Raw genomic sequence first — 24,728 nt, forward strand, 5'->3', positions numbered from 1 at the left:
CTATTCGATTGAGGCACTTATGGATGTACAGAACCTGACCAACTATACAAAGAAATGAGTCAAGTATTGCTCATATAGTCATGTTGAGCTGCTAAGATTGCATTATAATATATTGAAACTCTATTTCTGTTAGTATGTTTACTTGGCAGTATCTTCCATTCATATTTATTTGATATTGCTTGAGACTAAATGATACGATTGCTTCTGTCATTAAGTTTGTATCTTAAATGGATTCACTAAACCTATCCCATATCATTTTTCTTCAGGTTTACAGTTCTTGGAAAGAAACTAATTTCTCAACTCAATGGTGCTATGAAAACTATATTCAGGTAGCATCCAATGTGCTTTACATTGAAATTTTTTTTTTCTTTTCCCAATGATCTGATGTATACTTAGAAACTTAATGGTTTTTTTTTTTTTATAAAATAAGAAAGCCTGAAAGTGGAGCTCTAAACAGATAGATGATTTCATCATTAGACTCTAAGCTATAGTTTGATTATTTGACTACTCAATTTTTCAAATCCATGGAGGAACACTTGGACAAACTATGAGATTTATGCCTCATCGCATGGTTTTTGATCAAGCTGTTGGATAACCATTGACTAATTTATAGGCTTCTCGATCATCTATAAGGATTCCTTTCTTCAAATTTTGAAAGTTTATTTCTGACTCCTAAACCACAGCATTCTTATGTATGCTTATTCAATGCCAGGTCAGAAGTATGAAACGTGCTCGGGATATAAGGGACCAGTTGGAGGGTCTGTTGGAGAGGGTTGAGATTGAACTGATATCCAACCCCAATGATTTAGAAGACATAAAGAAGGCAATAACTTCAGGTTAGTCTATAGTCCTCTTCATCTTGCTCATGATGCCTTCATTCCATTTTTATTCAGTATTAATGTCGGTAATATTTTCTTCTCAGGCTATTTCCACCATTCTGCCAGGCTGCAAAAGAATGGATCCTATCGCACTGTCAAAAATCCTCAGACTGTTCATATACATCCAAGTTCTGGTCTTGCACAGGTAAACAATCTTTTGGTCGCTATTCTAATGTGAGGCGTTGGGTGGTATTGCTTTACATTCTACTGTCTATAGAATTTGGTAATGGTTATGAGAAAGATTGGAGCAGTAAATATAATGCGTAACCCGATGGGTAAACTGAATAATAGGGAGATTCTTGAGTTCTATCCCTTCTTCTGTCTAGGCAATAAATCACATCTTGTCCTAGAGGCGGGGGACTCTGGCTTACTATGTGAAATTCTATCAGGAGAGGGCTATAAGGATAGGATATTGATCTTTAATCAACTCCTTCAGGTCTTAATGACTAAATTATCTGTCAAGTTGAGTTATCATGTAACTGAAAAGCCCTCCTGCATTGTATCGAACAAACCTGGCAAAGGGATTGGCAACAGAATCCTCTAATTCAACCCGGGCAGAAGGTTCCCTTGACGTGTTTCCTAGACAAGGGAGCTTAGAGAAACAATATGCTGCCACATCTCTTCGCAGATATTCTGCTAACAAATTATTATTATCGTCTTTACTCATTTTCCTTGTGTCTTCATGTTTAAAGGATTCAATCTTTCAAGCAAACCTCTTGAAGAGAAACTGGATTCTTCAATTTGGTAGCTACCTGTTGATATTGCTATGGGCATATTTATCTAATGAAGAAGCAGGATAACAATTTCCTTTCCTGTTTAGTTATGTGTTTTTTTCCCCGCTAATTCAAGAGCAGTAAATCATGACGGCATGTAATTCTGAGCTTCTTTCAAGGTTTGAAATATCACGCCGAACTTGCTGAAATTTTTGTGGAACTGAAAAAATTATCGACATTTACATGCGAAATTTGCAGAAATTTCACTGAAATATTTCAGTTTTAACAGAGGGCGAATTCCGAATATTTCGAACCTTGGCTTCTTTTGATGATGTCTTAGAGATTGAGTCCATTATAGCAACTAAGGTATAGGAGATTTAAGGTTGTCATGGATGAAAATTGTGGGGGCTGCCAGATATGAATGCCACAGAACCCCAAAAATTCAAGTCCACTGTTGAGGTAGTCTTTATGGATGAAAAGTGTGGTTCTGTTTTGAATTTATTTACTTTATTAAGTGCGAGTGTGATTAGGAGTCTTTTTAAGAGTCAATTGAAGAATTTTAGGTGGTCTTTCTATTGTAGATTTGTAGTACACCTTGGTTGTTTTGAGTAAAGAATATGATCTTTTTTTAGAGTTTTGGTGCTGTTGTGCATTGCATTCAGGATTGCTATCGCATACCTGATTTGTTTTTTTCTCTCTTCTTTCTCCCTATAGATCAATTTATCTCTTTTCCTTGCCCTTCCGTCAATCTGAATTCTCTCCTAACAATGCTGATAACAAATTTGTCATAAGGTTTTTTTTCTCGGTCAATAAAGACCATATGGAGATCCTTCTTGCATTCTCTAAATCTTTCCATGGGTCTCCTAAGTAAATAGCTTCTGTCATTGATCTTCCTGGCATAAACCAAATTGGTTTTCCGTAATAATATTTTCTTGTCTCAGGCTAGTTTCAATAAATTTCCCCCATAATTTTATAGTATGACTCGTTAGTTTTATGCCTTTATAGTTATTACAATTATGAATATCACTTTTATTTTTTATAAATCGGAACCACAATGCTACTCCTCCATTTATCTAAAGTTTTCCTTGTGCTCATAATCTTATTTAACAACTTGGTTGGTCAAAAGAAATCATAGATTCCTAAGCTTTTCCACCCTTCCATTGGGACCCTATATGGACTTGGTGCTTTGCCTACTTTTATCCTCCTTAAAACTTCTTTTACTTCTGCACCCTTATTTTCCGTATATAATTACGACATGTAGTGTCTTGTGGGTAATGCAACCTTCTTGGTTATTATTACTCAAAATGTCTTTGTTTAGCAAGCTATAGAAATAGTTTTTTCATCTCTCCTTAATGTCCTCATCCCTTATTAGAACTTTATCATCTTCACTTTTAATGCATCTAACATGGTCGAAATCTCTACTCTTCCTTTCCCTCATTTTAGTTATCTTATAGATAGATTTTACCCTTTCCTTTGTGCTCAAATTGCTATAAGGGATCCTTATATTTCTTCGCCCTTGCTTTTCCCACAATCTTCTTAGCTTTATTTCTAGCAAATTTATACATTTTTAAATTTTCTACATCTTTACTTCTTTACCATGTCTTAAAAAACTTTCTTAACCTTTTGATTCTCATCATCCCATTCCATCAAGTCTCCCTAGCTAAATGATGTTTTCCTTTAGATTCGCTTATGCTATCTGTAGCAACCTTCTTTATACTAGTAGTCATCTCATTCAACTGGTGAAGCAATATTCTAAAATAAGAATGCTAAATAGCAAAGAGATATAGGCTGAGGTATTGGTGTCTTGATGATTTTAGAGAAAAAGGAACTCCAAGTGTGGTGATTAGTTTTCTTTGGCAACCTTCTTAATACAGGTGGTCATCATATTTTTCTTCCTCTTGTCTTCTCAGGTGCTCCCTAGGTGGGTTGTTTATCATGAGCTTGTACTTACAGCAAAGGAATACATGAGACAGGTATAATTTTTTTGTTGGAAATCAAGTTTAGTCATACTTGCTAGTTTTGTGAGCAAATGTGGAACATTATGACTAAATGTGGGGTTGGATGCAGGTCACTGAATTAAAACCCGATTGGTTGGTGGAAATTGCACCTCACTATTACCAGCTGAAGGATGTGGAAGATCGTATGCTCTCTCTCTCTCTCAAGCACACACACACACATGCACCCAACACACATACATGTAGAGCGGATTGCTGAAACTTGTGGTTATGTTCTGTGACGGTATTGTTGTCATCAGGGACCATTTCCATCAATACCATGCATTTGAAAGAGAACCCAAATAAGTCACATTTTCAATGCTTCTACCATTTCAATATGCCAATTAATTAATTAATAAAAAAAATTATTTATACAGCTGGATCGAAGAAAATGCCTCGTGGACAAGGGCGTGCAGACAAGGATTGACCACTAGAATTCTTAGAGGACAAGAGGATCTTAGGATACTGCCAAGAGGCAAAGAATGTAAATACATTTTTGTGTACGAACCAATTTTTTTTGTACTTTTTAAGGGAGAGGGAATTAACATTTCGATCATTTACTGGGGAGAAAAGGGGGGTTGGGTTTGGGGGTACTCAATATTGTAAACAGACCAATTTGGGGTATTTTTCTGTAACACTTGTATCAAATGTATGAAATTCCTCAATTCACTGATCATTGAATTTTATATTACACATTCAAGTTTCATGGTGATTTGATCCAATAAAAGAAGTCTTTCTGATTTGAAAACCTCCTTGATTTTGGGCAGAATCATCTTCTCAACTCTCAAGTAAAACCTGACTTTCTTTCTATCGTTCCTTCTCTCTATGTAGTTGAGTTTTGGGAAGTTACAGTTCATAGGAGAGAGAGAGAGAGATTAAATCCAAAGTCTTTCAAGATTAGTAGAATATATAAGAGTGTATATAGTGTAACTTGGATTGAATGTGGGGCGGGGAAAATTGATGATAGGGTCATATTTTAAAGTGATAATTTTAAGGGAAAATGTTCTGTGGGGCAGGGGCACAGGGCACGGCCAAACACAGGGGGGCAAAATGATTGCCCCACTCCCATGAAAGGTGGAAATTATACTAGTACGTCCTCTCATTGGCTGCCGCACGTGCCTGCCTTGCACTCCCCCACAGAGAACGCTCTCTCTAATTTTAAATATTTTAAATATTTAATTCAATCATAATTAAAGAAGATAAATAGTTGATAATGTTACACAAACACTACTCAAAGCAAGATGGAGGAAATTGAGAGGTGTTTCTAGAGCGATTGTGCTTTTGTGAGTCATGGATTTTTAGGGGACTTGCTAGTAGGGCTGTAAACGGATCGGATTCGGCTCGGATAGTGCAATATCCGTATCCGCATCCGATTAGCTATCGGACGGATTCGGATAGTGCTAAACGGATACGGACACGGATACGGATCGGGTATTTTATCCGTTTACATGTAAATATAGCTTTTCGGATAGCGATAGCCTATCCGTATCCGCATCCGTTTAGCTTTCGGACGGATTCGGATAGTGCTAAATGGATATGAACACGGATACAGAAATAGATTTCGGCTATTCATTTACACCCCTACTTGCTAGCACCGAAGACTAGAAGCATCTTGCAAAGTCTTCAGCAAGCGATGGACAAATGGGTTTGGAGAGTAGAAATTTAGGTGGATGATAAATAAATAGTGGGGTGATTAACAGTACACAAGATAATCATATTGGATGACTACCAAATACTATGCTTATTATGCCTATTTCTGGTTTATTTTTGGAATTGATACCAAATACTATGTTTACTATGCTATTGCTAACTGCCCTGCTTAATGTAGAAATGACGATTGAAATATTTTATTAATCAAACAGAATATAAAATGACGATTGATATCTTCTATTAATCAATCAAAGAGATATATATATATATATATATATATATACTATCAGACACCAAAAACCTAAAGGAACAATAACTAATAAAGTAATGACATGTGTACATATTCCTAACACTTAAAGGATTTCACTATTCACATGATCTGAGGGATTTGTTTCCTGTCAATTCTGAGTTTCGTAAGAAAACATCTTAAAAAGGAATTTCTTTCTTTCAACCAACCATTGGATTGGAACCAATTGGATTGGCTTGTTGGCAGTCAAAGTAATACAAATACTATGTTGATACCAAATATTATGCTTACTATGCCTATTTCTGGTTTATTTTTGGAACTGATACCAAATACTATGTTTACTATGCTATTGCTAACTACCTTGCTTAATGTAGAAATGACGATTGAAATCTTCTATTAATCAAACAGAATATATAATGACGATTGATATCTTCTATTAATCAATCAAAGAGAATACATATATATATATACTGTCAGACACCAAAAACCTAAAGGAACAATAACCAATAAAGTAATGACATGTGTACATATTCCTAACACTTAAAGGGCTTCACTGTTCACATGATCTGAGGGATTTGTTTCCAGTCAATTATGAGTTTCGTAATAAAACATCTTAAAAATGAATTTCTTTTTTTCAACCAACCATTGGATTGGAACCAATTGACTTGGCTTGTTGGTAGTCAAAATAATACAAATATTATACTGATACCAAATACTATGCTTAGTATGCCTATTTCTGGTTTATTTTTGGAGCTGATATCAAATACTATGCTTACTATGCTATTGCTAACTGCTCTACTTAATGTAAAAATGACAATTGAAATCTTCTATTAATCAAACAGAATATATAATGATGATTAATATCTTCTATTAATCAATCAAAGAGATATATATATATATATATATATATATATATATATATATATTGTCAGACACCAAAAACCTAAAGGAACAATAACCAATAAAGTAATGACATGTGTACATATTCCTAACACTTAAAGGATTTCACTGTTCACATGATCTGAGAGATTTGTTTCCAGTCAATTCTGAGTTTTGTAATAAAACATCTTAAAAAGAAATTTCTTTCTTTCAACCAACCATTGGATTGGAACCAATTGAATTGGCTCGTTGGCAGTCAAAGTAATACAAATATTATGCTGATACCAAATAATATGCTTATTATGTCTATTTATGATTTATTTTTGGACCTGATACCAAATACTATGTTTACTATGCTATTGCAAACTGCCCTGCTTAATGTAGAAACGACGATTGAAATATTCTATTAATCAAACAGAATATATAATGACGATTGATATCTTCTATTAATCAATCAAAGAGAATATTTATATATATACTGTCAGACACCAAAAACCTAAAGGCACAATAACTAATAAAGTAATGACATGTGTACATATTCCTAACACTTAAAGGACTTCACTGTTCACATGATCTGAGGGATTTGTTTCCAGTTAATTCTGAGTATCGTAATAAAACATCTTAAAAATGAATTTCTTTCTTTCAACCAACCATTGGATTAGAACCAATTGAATTGGCTTGTTGGTAGTCAAAGCAATACAAATTCCAATTTGGCAGTCTTTGAGTTATAGATTAGAAGCCGAAATTAAGCTTGCATGGACCTCAGACGCTAGATCCACAATCAAGCTTAGAGTTCACACCGCTGTCTTTTAGCGGTGCTACACCTGTGCAGCTCCCGCCACGGCTGTACATGATCTTTTTCCAACTTCCTTCTCCTCTTCCTACAGAAATATTCAATCATAAGTACCAAAACAAAACTCCAAAACAAGGAAAGAGACCTTTTCAAAAGAAGCCCATGAAATGTTCTCTACCCTGTCTTTGTCCAGCTACCAAGAGCTTTCAATTTCATATAACGCTGTGATCCTCCACCTCCCCCTAGCTGCAGTGTATCTTCATATCTGTCCCAAACGGCGGCGCAGTCTGCATGAGAAGATTCTTTCCATGTCAGTTTGTCCAATTGTGTCTGTTGAAGCGGCTCGACACACTGTCCTTGCGAGTTGGATACTATGGAATTCGAGAATGGCTCACAGCCGTTCAGATGGAATCCACTCTGTGGGACCCACATGGAGTGGATTCCATTCAAACGACTGTGAGCCCAAATCGAGTACGAGAGGGTTGGCAATTGGAATCCCATCCCCAAGGTCATTCTGCTAGCTACAAGAGGAAATCCGGATTCCTCTTGTCCTAAAAATATGGTTTGCATGCAGAGGTTAAAACTACTTTGACTCTATGTGTTTATGGTTCACATTCCTCAATACCAGCCAGTATTTTTCATTTTAAAACTAGTTATATGTTTCGATTTAGCAATTAGCAGGGGTAGGTTTCCTTTATATGGTGATACAACAATAGTTACAAGTCATTTTAGCAGCTATCACTATAATTTTCCATTGTGTTAATTAAGTTGATGATGATATAGATGAATGAACTATTGGAAATGTGACTATCAAATCCATAATTATATGGATTATACAAAAAAAAATTTGGATGAATTATATAAATTAATTTACATGGTTAAATAATGGGTATTGGTAATTCTTAGGTTTTAATCTAATATTATTCACAACTAAGGACGGGATTGGACATTCCATTCATATGGTCATCACATTGTATGTATCTAAGAATGGAGATTCCAGGGCACAAGGATGAGTGCACATATGGTGTGTACTTTGAACAAAATCATACGAGAATTTCGTGTGTTTTACTACGTACTGTTAGTTGATTTGGATCGGAATTCTCGTCAATAGTGTATGGTTGGTCCCTAAACCTGAGGGGTCCTTATCGGTGCCGTTACACATTATGAGCTTTGGGGCACCAACGACTGATATCTGCCTCCCTTGATTATATATATATATATATCGACGACACCTAGCAGCTCGGACATCCAACAGCCCAAGCTCATTGCCACATGTCAACATCTCCACCCCCAAACTGCCACATGTCAACATCTCCACCCCCAAACTGCCGCACTGTATACTTTTAGGTAATTGGAGAGGATTATTTTCCCAACGGGATTTCCCAATATAGATAGATACAATGCATGTAAATGCGCACGTGTGGACAAAAATGTATGTGTGTGTGTGTTTGTGAGAGAGATACAATGCATTATACTATGAAACTCTATTTCTGTTAGTATGTTGACTTGGCTGTATCCTCCATTCGTATTTATTTGATATTGCTTGAGACTCAATGATGTGATTGCTTCTGTCATTAAGTTTGTATCTTAAATGGATTCACTAACCTATCCCCTATCATATTTCTTCAGGGTTACAGTTCTTGGAAAGAAACTAATTTCTCAACTCAGTGGTGCTATGAACACTATATTCAGGTAGCATCCAATGTGCTTTACATTGATTTTTTTTTTCTTCCCCCGAAGATCTGATTTATACTTGGAATTTACTAGGGGCCATGAGACCGATACAATACGATACAAACCGATATGTATCGGTATCGGTCGATACCGATATGATATATACCGATACGTCTATTTTTTAAAAGAAAAATGGACTGTTTCGAATTGTATCGAAATGTATCGTTCGATACGGCCCGATACGATATGTATCTGCCGATGCGGCTCGATACATACCGATACCTTTGATGTATTCCATAAAAAAGTCATTTTCACTCACAGTCTTTAATATAACTCCTAATATAATCTAACGAAAAAATGAAAGAAAACTCTAAACAAAGAGTCTAAAATCTTACATTTAATCTTGTTTTTTCCACACTTTTAGACTGAAAAACGAATCAAGGAGTGCTACAACATCATTTGCATCATCCAATACTCTTCATGGCTATAGACAATTACAACATGTAAGAAACCTCATCATTGATAACAAATTCAATTTATTGCTATGGGCATTTTTATCTAATGGAGAAGCAGGATAACAATTTCCTTACCAACATAGTTATGTGTTTTTTCCCCCCTAATTCAAGAGCAGTAAATCATGACAACATCTAATTCTAAGCTTCTTTCCAGGTTTGAAAATTTCACACCGAAATTGCTGAAATTGTTGCAGAATCGAAAAAAATTATCTGACATTTACAAGTAAAATTTGCAGAAATTTCACTGAAATATTTCAGTTTCGGCAAAGGGAGAAATCCAAAAATTTGGAACCTTGGCTTCTTTTGACGATGTCTTAGAGATTGAGTACATTCAGTTTCACCAGATATTAATGCAACAAAACCCCAAAAATGCAAGTCCAGTGTTGAGGTAGTCTTTATGGATGAAAAGTTTTTGTTCTATTTTGAATTTATTTACTTTATTAAGTGTGAGTGTGATTAGGAGTCTTTTTATAAATTAATTGAAGAATATTAGGTGGTCTTTCTATTGTAGATTTGTAGTAACCCCCCCCCCCCATCAAATTAGGGATGGTTTGAGTAAAGAATATGAGTTTTTTTAAGAGTTTGGTGTTGTTATGTAGTGCATTCGGGATTGGTATTGCATACCTGATTTGTTTTCTTCTCTCTTCTTTCTGCCAATAGATCGATTTATCTCTTTTCCCTCCCCTTCCATCGATCGGATTTCTCTCCTAACAATGCTGTTGCTTCCTTTATCTCAGAGTAGATCACAAATTTGTCTTAAGGTTTTTTTTTAGGTCAATAAAGACCATATGGAGATCCTTCTTGCATTTTTTAAATCTTTCCATGAGTTTCCTAAGTAAATAGCTTTTGTTATTGATCTTCCTGGCATAAACCAAATTGGCTTTCCGTAATAATAGTTTATTGTCTCAGGCGAGTTTTAATAAATTTCTCCCATAAGTTTATAGTATGACTCTCATTAGTTTTATGACTTTATAGTTATTACAACTATGAATATCACTTTTATTTTTTATAAGTCGAAACCACAATGCTTCGTCTCCATTCATTTGACGTTCTCCTTGTGCTCATAATCTTATTTAACAACTTGGTTGGCCAAGAAGAATTGTAGATTCATAAACTTTTCCACCTTTCCATTGGGACCCCATATGGACCTGGTGCTTTGCCTACTTTCATCTTCCTTAAAACTTCTTTTATTATTGCACCTTAATTTTTTGTATATATCTACGACATGTAGTTTCTTGTGGGTAATGCAACCTTCCGAGGTACTATTACTTAAAATGTTTTTGTTTAGCAAGCTATAGAAATAGTTTTTTCATCTCTCCTTAATGTTCCCATCCCTTATTAGAACTTTATCATCTTCACTTTTAATGCATTTAACATGGTCGAAATTTCTACTCTTTCTTTCTCTCATTTTAGCAATCTTATAGATAGAATTTACCTTGTCCTTTGTGCTCAAATTGTTATAAAAGATCCTCATATTTCTTCGCACTTGCTTTTTCCACAATCTTCTTACCTTCATTTCTAACAAATTTATACATTTTTAAACTCTCTACATCCTTAATCCTTTACCATGCCTTCAAAAGCTTTCTTAGCCTTAATGGCTGCTTGATCCTCATTATCCTACCATCAAGTCTCCCTAGATGAATGATGTTTTCCTTAAGATTCGTTTGTGCTATCGGTAGCAATCTTCTTACTAGATGTAGTTATCTCATTCAATGGTGAAGCAATATTCTAAAATAAGAATGCTAAATAGCAAAGAGATATAGGCTGAGGTATTGGTGTCCTGATCATTTTAGAGAAAAAGGAACTCCCAAGTGTGGTGATTACTTTTCTTTAGCAACCTCCTTAATATAGGTAGTCATCTTATTTTTCTTCCTCTTGTCTTCCCAGATGCTCCCTAGGTGGGTTGTTTATCGATCATGAGCTTGTACTTACAACAAAGGAATACATGAGACAGTTTTTTTTTTTGTTGGAAATCAAGTTTAGTCATACTAGCTAGCAAACATACCAATTTCGGGTATTTTTCTATAACCTGAGTTTCTTCTATCATTCCTTCTCTCTAAGTATTTAGAGTTTCAGGAAGTTACAGTTCATAGGGGAGAGAGAGAGAGATTAAATCCAAAGATTTCAAGATTAGTAGAATAAGAACAAGAGTATAAAGAGAGTACCTTTAGTGAAAGTAGTATTGAGTGTGGGGTGGGGAAAATTGATGATATGAATCATATTTTAAAGTGATAATTTTAAATACTTAATACAATCATAACTAAAGAAGATAAATAGATGATGATTGTTCTATTTTATTCCCAGTTTTATTGTGCTTATGAGAGTCGTGGATTTTTAAGGAATTTGTAAGGAAATAGTGGGGTAGTTAAAATAAGATAATCAGGTTGGAAGACCTTGGCGGACTTGTTTAGAACTTTTTTAGAAATTTTGATCCTGGTGATGAATTTAATTTTTAAATTAAAGGGTGCTTATTGTGTTTCTATTGTCACAAGGGCAGGTCATAAGGCTAGAAGAGCTAGGTTAAGTGATATAATAATGGATGATGTTGATTTTTTATTTAGTTAATTTCTTCCTTCCAGCATATCAACCAAAAAAAAACAAAAAAATCTCAACCATGTTGGAAATATCTTCTCATATATTTGAAAGGGGGAAAGGCAACACACTAACTTGATCTCTCAACAATAGTAAATGGCACCATCCACTTTGGTGTTAGTCTGTGTGGCCCCTGCAGCAATGAGAATGCGCATGGGGACTTCTAATAGGGGTGGGGTGATTATTTCGCCCTTCATATGTTTGGGCACAGGTGCTAGGAAACACAACTTTCTTTTTCCCTTTTAGGTAACTTCGTTTTAGTTTGATTTATGGAATTTTTTGGTGATCTTTATGGCTAGACTAGTATCCTATTTTAATGCTTTACCCCCTCCCCCCCCCCCCCCCAAAAAAAAAGCCATTGTTAATGGGATTTCTTATTGTCACTAAATTTGTAATTTACTTTTTTTTCCCCTTGTTTTATTTTCAAAAGCCTTTTGTTTTTGGTAAATATTTTCAAAAGTTATTTAAAGTATGAATAAAGAAGGGTATTCAAAAATTTGAAAGTCATTTTATACAATATTTAACGGAGTCCTTGTTAATTTGTACTCTTTCTCTAATTTTCCTACTGTTGTTGTTGTTAAAATATGAGTTTGAATCAGCCATAGCTCATCCCTACTTGAACCCTTATACTTCACTAAGGTGTTGAACATTTTTTTTTGGGGCGTAGAAAGAAGCTTTTTTTATTTTGGTAGAAAAAGAAGCTTATTTATTAGCATGTGAAAATCACTCGGTATCTGCGTTATTCATAAATCAAATACCCAATAAATGAAAATGGGCCAATTTGTCACTTTTAATACATCTTACATGTCGAAGTCTTTGCTCTTTATTCTATCACTCTAGTTATCTTATGAATTTTCTTTACCAACATATATATATATATATCTTATAAATTTTCATTTCCCTTCTTTTTCCTTTGCTCAAGTTGTTGTAAGGGCCTTCAGATTTCTTCGTCTTGCTTTCCCTACAAGCATCTTAACTTCATTTTTTGATAGACTTATAGTTTTTTTTTGTTTCATCTTCTACACCCTTGGTCATTCGCCATGTCTTAAAACTATTTTTCTCAGTCTTAATGACTGTTTGAACCTCGTCATCCCCACCACCGAATCTCCCTAGGGCATTGTTGTTTTCCTTTTGATTTCCCTAAAGTCTCTTTAACAACTTTTTTAATACACATTGACAGGTTCCACCCCCATATCTTTAGTAACCTTAATTACTCAAACCTTATTTTTTTATGGGTTACAGTTATGAAACGATTCCAATGTACCAAATTGAAACTAGTAAATAAACGATTTTTAACAATTTTAGTTTAGGTTCAGTTTGGTAACACTCTTGGAGAGTGCTTCTGGTGATCTTTTGTTCTGCGGGAATGCACATAGAATAGAAACGGCACGCACACATGGGTCAATCTTGTGTTCTGACCGGTCGAAAAAAACATGAGAAGTTGAGGAATTGAGACACCCCAAATTGAAGCTTCTGATAAAGAAGTCACACTCGAGTGAGGAGGGTGTCTCTCCTCTCACGCCATTCTCTCTTCCACGAGCTCCTCACAATCCTCTGTTACTCGACTTTACGATCTCCGAAGGTGACTCTCCCTAGCACGACCCCTCTGCAACTGGACTTGACGACAATCGAAGGTGACTTTCTGCAATTGGACTTGACAGCAGTCGAAGGTGACTCTCTCTCTCAATCAGAACCTCTGAACCCTGGAGGTGACTCTCTGTCTTGCCGTTTGGGTTCTTAAACGAGAGAAGAGCTTCATACCCATTGCCTTGCCGTTAGGGTTCTTAAACGAAAGAAGAGGTGATATTCCCTGTGTGAACAGACCCTGAGATTTCAGGGAGTTACAATCGGAAAAGAAGAAACTAGGGTTTCTTCCATGAAAAAGAAAAACCCCGAGAATGAAGACCCAAAAAGAAACAGCCCTTCCCCTCGTTATTTCTTTATTTCTCTCTGAAAACTCCTACCTGAAATTTCCAACAAAAAGTCTCTTGAAACTGGAAAATCTAAAACCCCAAGAAAAGATGAGTTAAGGTTTTGCATCTCAGCCCAGCTTTATCTTCTGGGTCTGATTGATCATCGTTGAATTGATCATTGTTGAACACATAGAGAGAGAGATGTTTGGAAAAGAAGAAGAAAATGGAGCGGAAATCCAGAGGAAAGAGAAGGGGATTTTCAGTTTTTGTTTGCATGTGAAGGGTGGAACAAGTTGTCGGCCAGTGGGGTTATAGAGATTGGGATTATTTGGGGGGTTTGACCTCGTTGGGAGAGATCTCCCCTTAATCCTTGATTATCTTATAATTTAAATTCGGTGGTGCTTTGCTAGGAAATGACCGTAGCAAACCAGACCTCCACCACCACCACCTCCACCTCTTCAGATTTCAATTCAACTCCCCAAGTCTCCATCACCCAAGGGTGGGAAGGAGCAATTGTGTTTTAGAATACTTGTAAATGATCCGAGTGTGATTTAGAACCGAAGAAGGCATAATTAACAAACAATTAATTTATAAAAGGAAAGTGGACACAATAGGGGGGGAGAGAAGACCAAGGAAAGGTGGGATAGAGACTAGAGAGAGAGAGAGAGAGAGAATGGATACAACCAAACATACAAAAAGGCCAAAAAGGTGAAAAGAAGGGGATTTTGAAAATGAAAGACAAAATCTTTTGATTTTGTGGGGGATGTCTCCTTTTCTTTGTTTGCTTTTCCTTTCTTTGTTAGTTGTTAGTACTCTAGCTTAGTTTTCTGCTGTAAGGCAGGTATGGATGGACTCATAATACATAGCTTAATAGTAGTAGAAGACAAGATGTCAACAAAAAGTAATATTGAAAAAACTTGTTACTAGTTTTACTTGTCTAACATAATAATCATACCACGTAATATTCATATACCTATGAGCTTGTGCAAACTACACCTTTGGTCAGGCTTCTTTAGCTGATTGAGCTTATGCCAAGGCTTGGGCTCATCTCAAGCAAATCAAGCTTACAAACAAGCCAAGCTAGCATTGCTCATTGACAGTCATTGCTACAATCCAAATTAGCCAAGGAAAAAGTTATCGTGCGGTTGTGGCCCTTTGCCCCATTTACTCCTTTTAGATGTTAAAAAGTTTTCATGAACTATATAAAAGATTTAAGTTGTTTGATTGCCCATGAGATAGCTAATATTGATGTTTATATGTTACTGCATGAGAAAATTTTCAATTTAAGGCTAGAACTCAATGATTAATGAAGTTTATAGCATGCTAAAAATATAGAATTTGTATTGATGGTTGTTGTTTGTCAATCAATTAGAAAACTAATTAATTATATTTTATTCAATGTTAGCAAAATGACATCAAGTGTCCTGCTGAATGAGACAGCAAAATGGTCTCAAAGAGAACAAGATGAGTTGTTAAGGATAATGAACATAATGACATTTATGTAATTTTTTGTATAAAAGAAATGATTTTGTAAAATGTCTGCCAAACACTGTTTTTGTTCTTTTTCTATTCGTGGAACAGAAATGTAATAGTTTTACCAAACACTGTTTCTCTTCCATGAGATTATTCTCACAACACAGAATCGAAAACGAGCACTTCTGTGAAAAGAACATTCTCCCAGAACAGAAGTGTTACCAAACGGGACCATATGTATAATCGGTCCAACAACATATCGGTTATACTCGATTTTAATCGGTTCAAAACTAATACAAATTGATTTGTAAGCAATTCTTTGGTTTCGTCGAATTGAATTGACACCCTTATTTTGGTCTATATTATATTTTTTTAGGAAAAAAAAATGTTGCCTAGTCATGCGGATACTACGCACATATATTGGAGAATGTGACAATACTACCCAACTCCTCCTCAAATAAAAAATCTCATCCATGATGATGATCTTACATTCTCACTTGCCCTTTATTTTATTATCTAGTAGATCTTGGAAATTGTAATTGATTTTTGGGGAAGAGTTTTCAATCCAGGAGCGTGGCCCCTGCATCAGTATGGTGTCAATACGAACATACAAGAAAGCATCAATAGGGGTGGGATTTTCTATTGTTTTAGGAGACGAGGGGCCATTTCGATACTGTATGGGTGTGCGTTAAAATGTTGGCAAACCTCATGATCGTGCTGATAATTTCTTATTTGAGAGAGAAGATTTGAGAAGGAAAATGAAATAAGAGAGAATCTCTTCACCCACACCCTACAAGGTGTACTCATTCACTTTTTGAAACCTTGGGTCAATGTATACTTAAGGTAAAGAATAGGGGGTGTATGCATAATTTACCTTTTTTTTTCTTCAATTGTTTATATTCAGTCACAGGCTCACAGCTCTTCCTCTTAAACCCAAGTACCCAACCGATTATCCCACATTCCCACCCCTACAATGCTTTATACCTTTTCAGCTTTTCTTCTTCCCCGGTAGTCCGATTAGTTCTCCAAAGATAAAATTTTCATTATCGTCTTCCAAGGTTGCACCAAGGGGGGACACATTGCTGCTTCTTCTGTTTCAACACATGCAGGAATTGCAGGTACCAACCTAGTTCAATGAAGAAATTCGGACAAATTTATAACTATTTTTAACATGTTAGAGTTAGACCAGAACAGTTGGAGAAAGCACCCTCTAAAAAACACTGAAAAGCTGAATAGAAATATACTTATTTCTCCTCATCTTCTCTTGAGTTGCCGTGGGCAGGAGGGCACAGCTTCCCAACGAGATCAGCTACTGGTTTTGAAGCATACCAGGTTTGTTAACCTAGAACTGTGGACTTAGCGGAAAAACCCCATTCTCCGAGTCTGAGTAACTTATTTCCAGGTTCAATGGTGGGATTTCTCTCTATCCCATTCTTTATACCCCCGCAAGGTTCCTTCCCACCCTGTTACTAGCATCGAGATCCCTCACTAATCCCCTCACCCCTCTGCAACAAGCCCTGAGTAACCACCTATTTCCACCACCAAATCCTCCTCCCACGATTTGCCCATACCCACACCAATCGTCGACTATACCTACTATATACACCCCCGAACCAGAGCCTGCTATCCCAGATCCTCTGCCGTAACCCTTTTCCCATTCCTACCCGGCCGTTACCCTTTGCCCATTCCTATCCCTGCCGCCATAGGGTACAAGATCAGAACCGCTATCCCATTGTGAATCTTCGACTCAGATAACTTGTAATATTTTCATGGTGAAGGTTTTTAATGTTATATGAATTTCTAATACTAACCAAACATTTGTCAGTGTGTTACTTTATTGATGTTTTTGGAATATCTTAGAATGGAGATATGGTGAATCCTCTATTTCCTCTCTTATCTAATTGTACTTTCATTCCAACTTGATTTAGTAAAATCCATCTCCAAGAAAATGCCGGACGAAAGTAATTTGAAAACATGGGTATCAGACAAGTTGATGACTCTTTTTCTTCTGATTCCCTGTTATATGTCGATGAGGTATTAGCTCCAATATCAAATGTCATGCTAATTGTAGATGTGTTAATGATCTTTCAGCTAAGCAAACTTCTTCGCCTGCTGATGTTATGGGCAAGCTTGTTGAGTTTGGTTTGTCTTCATCAGCTGAGACCAGAGTGTTTTGCAGAAGAAATATTTTCTAGAGTTCCGCATAAAGCATCTGGTTTGAATGTAGAGCGGATTGCTGAAACTTGTGGTTATGTTCTGTGGCGGTATTGTTGTCATCAGGGACCATTTCCATCAATACCATGCATTCGAAAGAGAACCCAAATAAGTCACATTTTCAATGCTTCTACCATTTCAATATGCTACTGCTGGTGGCGGACTGGGAATTATTTTTAGGGATCACAATCGGCGTCCTTTAAAGGCACTCTCTATTTCTCAGGTCTTATCCTCTGTAATTCAAGGAGAAGCTCTAGCCATTAGAGAAGCACTAATGCAAGCTCGTGAATTAAGAATCACAAATCTCCTTGTTGAATCAGACAAGAAGGAAATTATTAGTTTTATTGAAGATCCTAATCGTGTTCCGCCGCTTGATGTTGCAGTTGTCGTTGAAGATGTTTGTGAGCTACGTTCTACTTTTGTATTTGTTTCTTTTCTTTTTGTTCCAAGGACTATGAATGTAATTGCAGATGTCCTGGTAAAGAAGGCCCTGTCTATCATGTGTATGACAGATTGGCCAATTATCACTCTGTGGTTTGATGATCTTTGTTTATCTGAAGCCATTAGTTGTACACATGATTCTCATCAATAAATCTTCATCGTACCAAAAAAAAAAAAAACCATTTCAATATGCCAATTAATTAATTAATAAAAAAAATTATTTATACAGCTGGATCGAAGAAAATGCCTCGTGGACAAGGGCGTGCAGACAAGGATTGACCACTAGAATTCTTAGAGGACAGGAGGATCTTAGGATACTGCCAAGAGGCAAAGAATGTAAATACATTTTTGTGTACGAACCAATTTTTTTTGTACTTTTTAAGGGAGAGGGAATTAACATTTCGATCATTTACTGGGGAGAAAAGGGGGGTTGGGTTTGGGGGTACTCAATATTGTAAACATACCAATTTGGGGTATTTTTCTGTAACCCTTGTATCAAATGTATGAAATCCCTCAATTCACTAATCATTGAATTTTATATTACACACTCAAGTTTCATGGTGATTTGATCCCATAAAACAAGTCTTTCTGGTTTGGGACTGAGATTCGTACATCACTTTGCAATACTGTTTGCTCAATATTACTCTTTTTTTTTTTTTTTTTTTTTTGCTTATCCTGAGACGTAATCTGAACCCCGAATACCTCAGTTTGCTCAAACTGCTTGAAAAACCTCCTTGATTTTGGGCAGAATCATCTTCTCAACTCTCGAGTAAAACCTGACTTTCTTTCTATCATTCCTTCTCTCTATTTAGTTGAGTTTCGGGAAGTTACAGTTCATAGGGGAGAGAGAGAGATATTAAATCCAAAGTTTTTCAAGATTAGTAGAATAAGAAGAGTGTATATAGTGTGTAACTTGGATTGAATGTGGGGTGGGGAAAATTGATGACAGGGTCATATTTTAAAGTGATAATTTTAAGGGAAAATGTTCTGTGGGGTGGGGGCGCAGGGCACGGCCAGACACAGTGAGGGGTAAAATGACTGCCCCGTCCCCATGAAAAGTGAAAATTATGCCAGTATGTCCTCTCATTGGCTGCCGCACGTGCCTACCCTGCACTCCCCCACAGAGAACAGTCTCCCTAATTTTAAATATTTTAAATATTTAATTCAAGCATAATTAAAGAAGATAAATAGATGATAATGTTACTACACAAATACTACTCAAAGCAAGATGGAGGAAATTGAGAGGCGCTTCTAGAGCGTGCGTTGTGTGCATTTAGACCTTTAAGTCTTCTACATCTGGTTGGGCCTACTATTGTTCTATTTAATTTCCAGTTTTATTGTGCTTTTGTGAGTCATAGATTTTTAGGGGACTTGTTAGCACCGAAGACTAGAAGCATCTTGCAAAGTCTTCAGCAAACGATGGACAAATGGGTTTGGAGAGTAGAGATTTAGGTGGATGATAAGTAAATGACGCTACCTGCTTTGGTGTCAGGCTGTGTGGCCCCTGCACTACCACAGGGGCCAATGAAAATGTGTCTGGGGACATCTAATAGTGGTGGGATTTTCATTTCATTGGGGGGTGAGGTGCACATATCACCCTTCGTATGTCTGGGCGCATGTGTGAAACTACCAGACAACTTTCTTTTTCCCTCTTAATTAACTTCGTTTTAATTTGACTTATAGAATTTTTTGGTAATAGGATCTTTAGGACTAGACTAGTACCCTGTTAATGCTTTACCCAAAAAAAAAAAACCATTGTTAATGGGATTTTCTTATTGACACCTCCCAAAGTGTCATTAAATTTGTAGTTTTACTTTTTTATCTTTGTTTTATTCTCGAAAGTTATAAAAAACAAAAAAAAAGAGGTTCAACAAATTGAAAGTCATTTTATACAATATTTAACACAGTACTTATATGAAATAAAAAATTTACCCTCATTCAAAAAATTGCATTAATTGCTTTTGAGAATAAAATAAGGAGCAATTATGAAAATGTTAAAAGTTCTAAACACCCCTATAGAGGTGTCATTCAATACTCCCTTTGTTAATTTGTACTCTTTCTCTAATTTTCCTACTCTTATTAAAATATGAGTTTGAATCAGTCACAGCTCGTACCAACTTCAACCCTTATACTTCACTAAAGTGTCGACATTTTGTTTTTGCATAGAATGAAGCTTATTTATTAGCATGTGAAAATCGTTCAATATCTGTGTTATGCATAAATTAAACACTCAAGGAATGAAAATGGGCCAACTTGTCTGATACGCATAGGACAAGCCCAAGTTGTCACTTTGAATACATCTTACATGATTGAAGTCTTTACTCTTTAGTTTTGTCGCTCTACTTATCTTATAAATTTCCATTTCCTTTTTTTTTTTTCTCTGCTCAAGTTGTTGTAAGGGACTTTAGATTTCTTCGCTTTGCTTTCTCTACAAGCATCTTAACTTTATTTTGTAATAGATTTATAGTTTTTCTTTTTCATCTTCTATACCCTTAGTCATTCGCAAGTTCTTAAAACTATCTTTCTTTGTCTTAATGACTGCTTGAATCTCGTCATCTCACCACCAAGTCTCCCTAGGGGCATTGTCGCTTTCCTTTTGATTTCCCTAAGGCCTTTTTAACAACTTTTTTTAATATACATTGATAACATGTTCCATGTCACATTGGTGTGTCCTTCAAAGTTCCACTTTCGTTGTTTAATCAATTTATTAATAAATAAATTCAAGGAGTCCTCTTTTAGCCCCACCACCATATCTTTAGTAACCTTATTACTCAAACCGTTTATTAAACGATTCCAATGTACCAAATTGAAATTAGTAAATAAACAATTTTAGTTAAATGTTTTTATCGGTTTTCCCTTTTGACTTTGCTACCATTTGGTAACACTCCTGGAGAGTGCTTCTGGTGATCTTTTGTTCTGCAGGAATGCATATAGAATAGAAACTCGTTTGGCACACATGGTTCAATCTTGTGTACTCCTTGACTAGACCGGTTGAAAAAACATGAGAAGATCAGGATTTTTTTTTTTTTTTTTGATAAAAGTGTAATCACATAAACCACACACCAATCCCAAATGGTTAACCAAAAAATCAGGAATTGAGAAACACCAAATTGAAGCTTCTTGGATTCTTCAACACAAATTAAAGATCAAAAGGATAGAAAAATGAAAAGCTATATATTCCCGATAAACAAGTCACACTCGAGTGACATGTCTAAGGCTTATGACCGTATGGAGTGGTCCTTTATTACTTCTCTGCTTAATTTTTTGGGCTTTGATTAGCAGTGGTGTGCTTTTATTGGGCACCTTCTTTCTTCCACTACCTTTTCGGTTAAACTTGATGGTACACCCTTTGGTTTCTTTAAGGGCTCCAGAGGTATGAGGCAGGGTTGTCCGTTGAGTCCCTATTTGTTTATTATTGGCATGGAGGCCCTTTCTCGGCTGATTGCTGCTTATAGGGAGCTCAACCTTTTTAGGGGTATCAAGGTTGCTAGAGGAGCCCCCTGAAATTACTCATTTGTTTTTTGCTGACGACATTTTTATCTTATGCAGAGCTACTTCTGAAGACTTGCTTACTATAAAGACCATTCTTGATCTTTTTTCTGATCTGTCAGGACAAGAGATTAATTTGTTTAAGAGTGGTATGCATTTTAGTGCTAATGTCTCCATGGCTAACAAAATCCGTTTATGCAAGATTATGGGAATCTCTGAAATGAAGCTTGATTCCTTCTATTTGGGAACCAAACTCTTCTCTCAGAGGTCTAAGGTTAAACACCTTAGTCCTCTGGTTCAACGAATTAAATCTAGATTGAATTCTTGGAAGTCTAACCATCTTTCTTTTGCAGGTCGCTCAGTGTTAATTAAATTTGTTTTAGGATCTCTTCTTGCTTATCTTATGAGCTGTTTTTATTTTCCTAACTCTGTTTGTAAACAAATTGACTATGTTTTTATTTTATTTTATTTTATTTTATGAGACAAATTGACTCTGTTAGTTATAATTTTTGGTGTAGTGGTAATGAATCTTGTAGGAAGAATGGTTTGATCTCTTGGAAATCCATGTGTTCTCCCATTCATCTGGGGGGCTTGGGCTTTTGGTCAGCTAGAACCCAAAATCTGGCCTTGCTGCTTAAGCTTGGTTGGAGACTTTTCTTTGAGCCTCAGTCGATCTGGGCTAAACTTTTGAAGGCTAAGTATTACCTTCAAACTTCCCTCTTTAATCTCTCTACTTTGCGAAGGAGGGGCTCTTGGTGTTGGAATAGCATCACTAAGATCATCAAGCCTCTTCAATCTTTTTGTTTTAGGAGGATTGGTAATGGTAAGGATACCTACTTTTGGACTGACCCTTGGATTCCTTCGATCCCTTCTTTTACCATTAAACTTGGGTCCTCTTAGAGAATGTACCCTGAGAAATGTGACTTGTTCCTCTCGGACTTTAGATGGAAGGAGCATCCCCTTTAGAATACTGTTCCTTCCCTTTTGCATCACATCTTATTTATCAACTGTTCTGACACAGTTGATTCTTGGTGGTGTACTTTAACTAAGGATGGCCGCTTTAAGACTAAAGCTACTACTTCTTTTCTTTTGAGTAACTCTTTAACTGATTTTGTTTCTATAGCTTGGTGGAAATTTTTTTGGAAACTCAAGATTCGTCCTAAGTTAAAATTTTTCTTTTGGCGTGTATTACATGCAGGGATTCCGGTTCAGGATTATATTTCGAATTGGATTTAGATCGATCCCACTTGTGCTCTCTGTGGCACTTGTAATGAGACCCTCTGGCATATCTTCCTCTCTTGTGACTGGGTTAAGCACATCTGGGTAGCTGGTCCTTTGGGTTTGAGGACTGAACTCATTTCAGCCTCTATCAAACATTTTTGTACTTCTGTGTTGCTTGGCCGACAGCTTGATAAGGTCTCTTTAATCTGGTTCTTTTCTGTTTTTATTATTACCTGTTATTTTCTTTGGTAGGCTCGGAACGATTCTGTATTTAATTCGGTTGGTCCTAACCCTGGTTTGATTCTGAGAAAAATCAACCAATGGTTATTGGACATGAACATTTACCCTCTCCCCCTCTATAAAATGGATGTGTTTTTCTTCTCCTAAATTGGATTGTACTAACTGTATTTCTTCTCCTAGGTTTGATTTACCTACTTAGATTTCCTTGTTTTGTTATGCGCAGGGTTCGATTCCAAAGAACTAGGTAAACCTGGATGGACTTTTGGTTTTTTGATTGATGGGAAACTTCATTTTCTGACAACTGGGCGATGTAAAAACAATCATTTTTTGAAACTTGAGTTGACTGCCATTCTCAATGGTTTATAATCTACTACCGTGAGAGGTTTGAAGCTAAAAGAAGTTTGGTGCTCTAAGAAGGTGCTACCTGGACTTCTTCCAACTCCATCCCTTTCTCCCTGGTCTTTTGAAGTCCTGCCCTATTTTTTGAAGATTTTGGATCGAACAAGTGGCATCCTTTTTTAAGAACTGGCTAACTCTTCTCTTGTCTCATGGTTTAAATTTTGTGTTGAAACTACCTCCCCTACCCCTTTGTGCATGGATTGTACAAATTTTACTCCTTAAGTTTAAAGAAATTTTATTTTTCATAAAAAAAAGAGGTTTTTTTACAATTATCACCCTAAAATCTTTCATATTTACTATTACCTCCTCAAAAACTTTAAAACAACTGTTATCCTCCCCTGTTGCATACTAATAACTAATTGACCCCCACCGTTACAGACCCGTAACGAAGGGGTTAGTCGTGACAGTGTGCCATTGTCACGGATTTTTTAGGACCAAAATGCCCTTTTTGGGGTGGTAATTGTAAAAAACTCCCACCCCATCACCGTTCTTCTCCTCCTCCTCCTCCTCCTTTCTCCTTCTTCTTCCTCCTCTGCAACCCCAACCGCCCCGATCGATGATGCCATCACCACCTGCCATCACCACTTTGATCAGTTGCCTGGGAAGCTCGCCCAGATGAACCTGGATTACTCTCCAAAGACTTCCTTCTACCACTTTGATCAGTTTCCTGCGCAGCTTGCCCAAATGAACCTAGATTACTCTCCAAGGACTTCCTTTTTCTACCACTTTGAACAACTAGCTGTTCATAGTTCGATTCATTACAATACACAGAGCTCCTAAGTCTGGAAAAGAAACCCTTGAATGTATCAAAACATTGACTCCCATCTAGATAAAAAAGGATCCAAAGCTATGGTAAGGAAGTCCGAGAACATTTCGTCCGTAAATGTATTGTCTTCCACTTTGATGCATCTGAAGGATCATAGATCTGCCTAGGCCACCATGGGTGACTTTTAATTTGGCCCATACAAAATCACCAATAGGGCATGTTCTTGATCATTTGCTACCTGCTCCTCTTCTTCTCCTTCATCTACTTCTTTTTCTTCCTTGCCTTCCTCATTGTTATTCTTCTTGGCCTCCACCATGGGAACAAACATTCCTGAAACTTTGTCGCCCGAATTTCCTCCATTATCAGATAACAAACCCCCTTCCTGCTTAAATTGGGTGTTTTTATCCCCATAGCCCAGTTGAACCCAACATATAAACCCTAACTCTTTGATTGTCTGGGTTTAATTTGATGGAAGACCCATTTAATCCGATGGAAGAAGCTCCTTCTTCTCCAACCATTTCTGATATGGAATCCATCGGTTCTTTTGTGATTCCAATAATTAACAGATTACAAGATATCTTTGCACCGTTTGGGGGATTGTCGAAGATCAAATTACCGCAAGTTGCTGTTGCTGGAA

At 36.4% G+C, this 24,728-nt stretch overlaps 1 protein-coding gene and 1 long non-coding RNA gene across 2 annotated transcripts in view; one reads left to right on the top strand and one right to left on the bottom strand.

Moving 5' to 3' along the window:
• The window catches only part of LOC122656149 (pre-mRNA-splicing factor ATP-dependent RNA helicase DEAH1), a 32,157-nt gene extending 28,096 nt beyond the window's left edge, over positions 1-4,061 (top strand). The window contains exons 22-27 of the mRNA XM_043850602.1: positions 267-329; positions 713-836; positions 923-1,023; positions 3,502-3,564; positions 3,659-3,731; positions 3,963-4,061. Coding sequence (XP_043706537.1) covers positions 267-329; positions 713-836; positions 923-1,023; positions 3,502-3,564; positions 3,659-3,731; positions 3,963-4,012 — 474 coding nt within the window. The 3' untranslated portion in view covers positions 4,013-4,061. The remainder of the gene's footprint in view (positions 1-266; positions 330-712; positions 837-922; positions 1,024-3,501; positions 3,565-3,658; positions 3,732-3,962) is intronic.
• On the bottom strand, positions 1,602-24,197 carry LOC122656154. Its single transcript, XR_006332051.1, has 4 exons — positions 23,908-24,197; positions 19,791-19,798; positions 13,261-13,263; positions 1,602-1,612 (listed from the first exon to the last, which is right to left on the bottom strand). It is a non-coding gene; the product is annotated as an uncharacterized LOC122656154 (long non-coding RNA).
• Positions 24,198-24,728: the final 531 nt, after the last annotated feature.

The sequence above is a fragment of the Telopea speciosissima genome, chromosome 3 (assembly GCF_018873765.1).
Source record: "Telopea speciosissima isolate NSW1024214 ecotype Mountain lineage chromosome 3, Tspe_v1, whole genome shotgun sequence".
Lineage (NCBI taxonomy): Eukaryota > Viridiplantae > Streptophyta > Magnoliopsida > Proteales > Proteaceae > Telopea > Telopea speciosissima.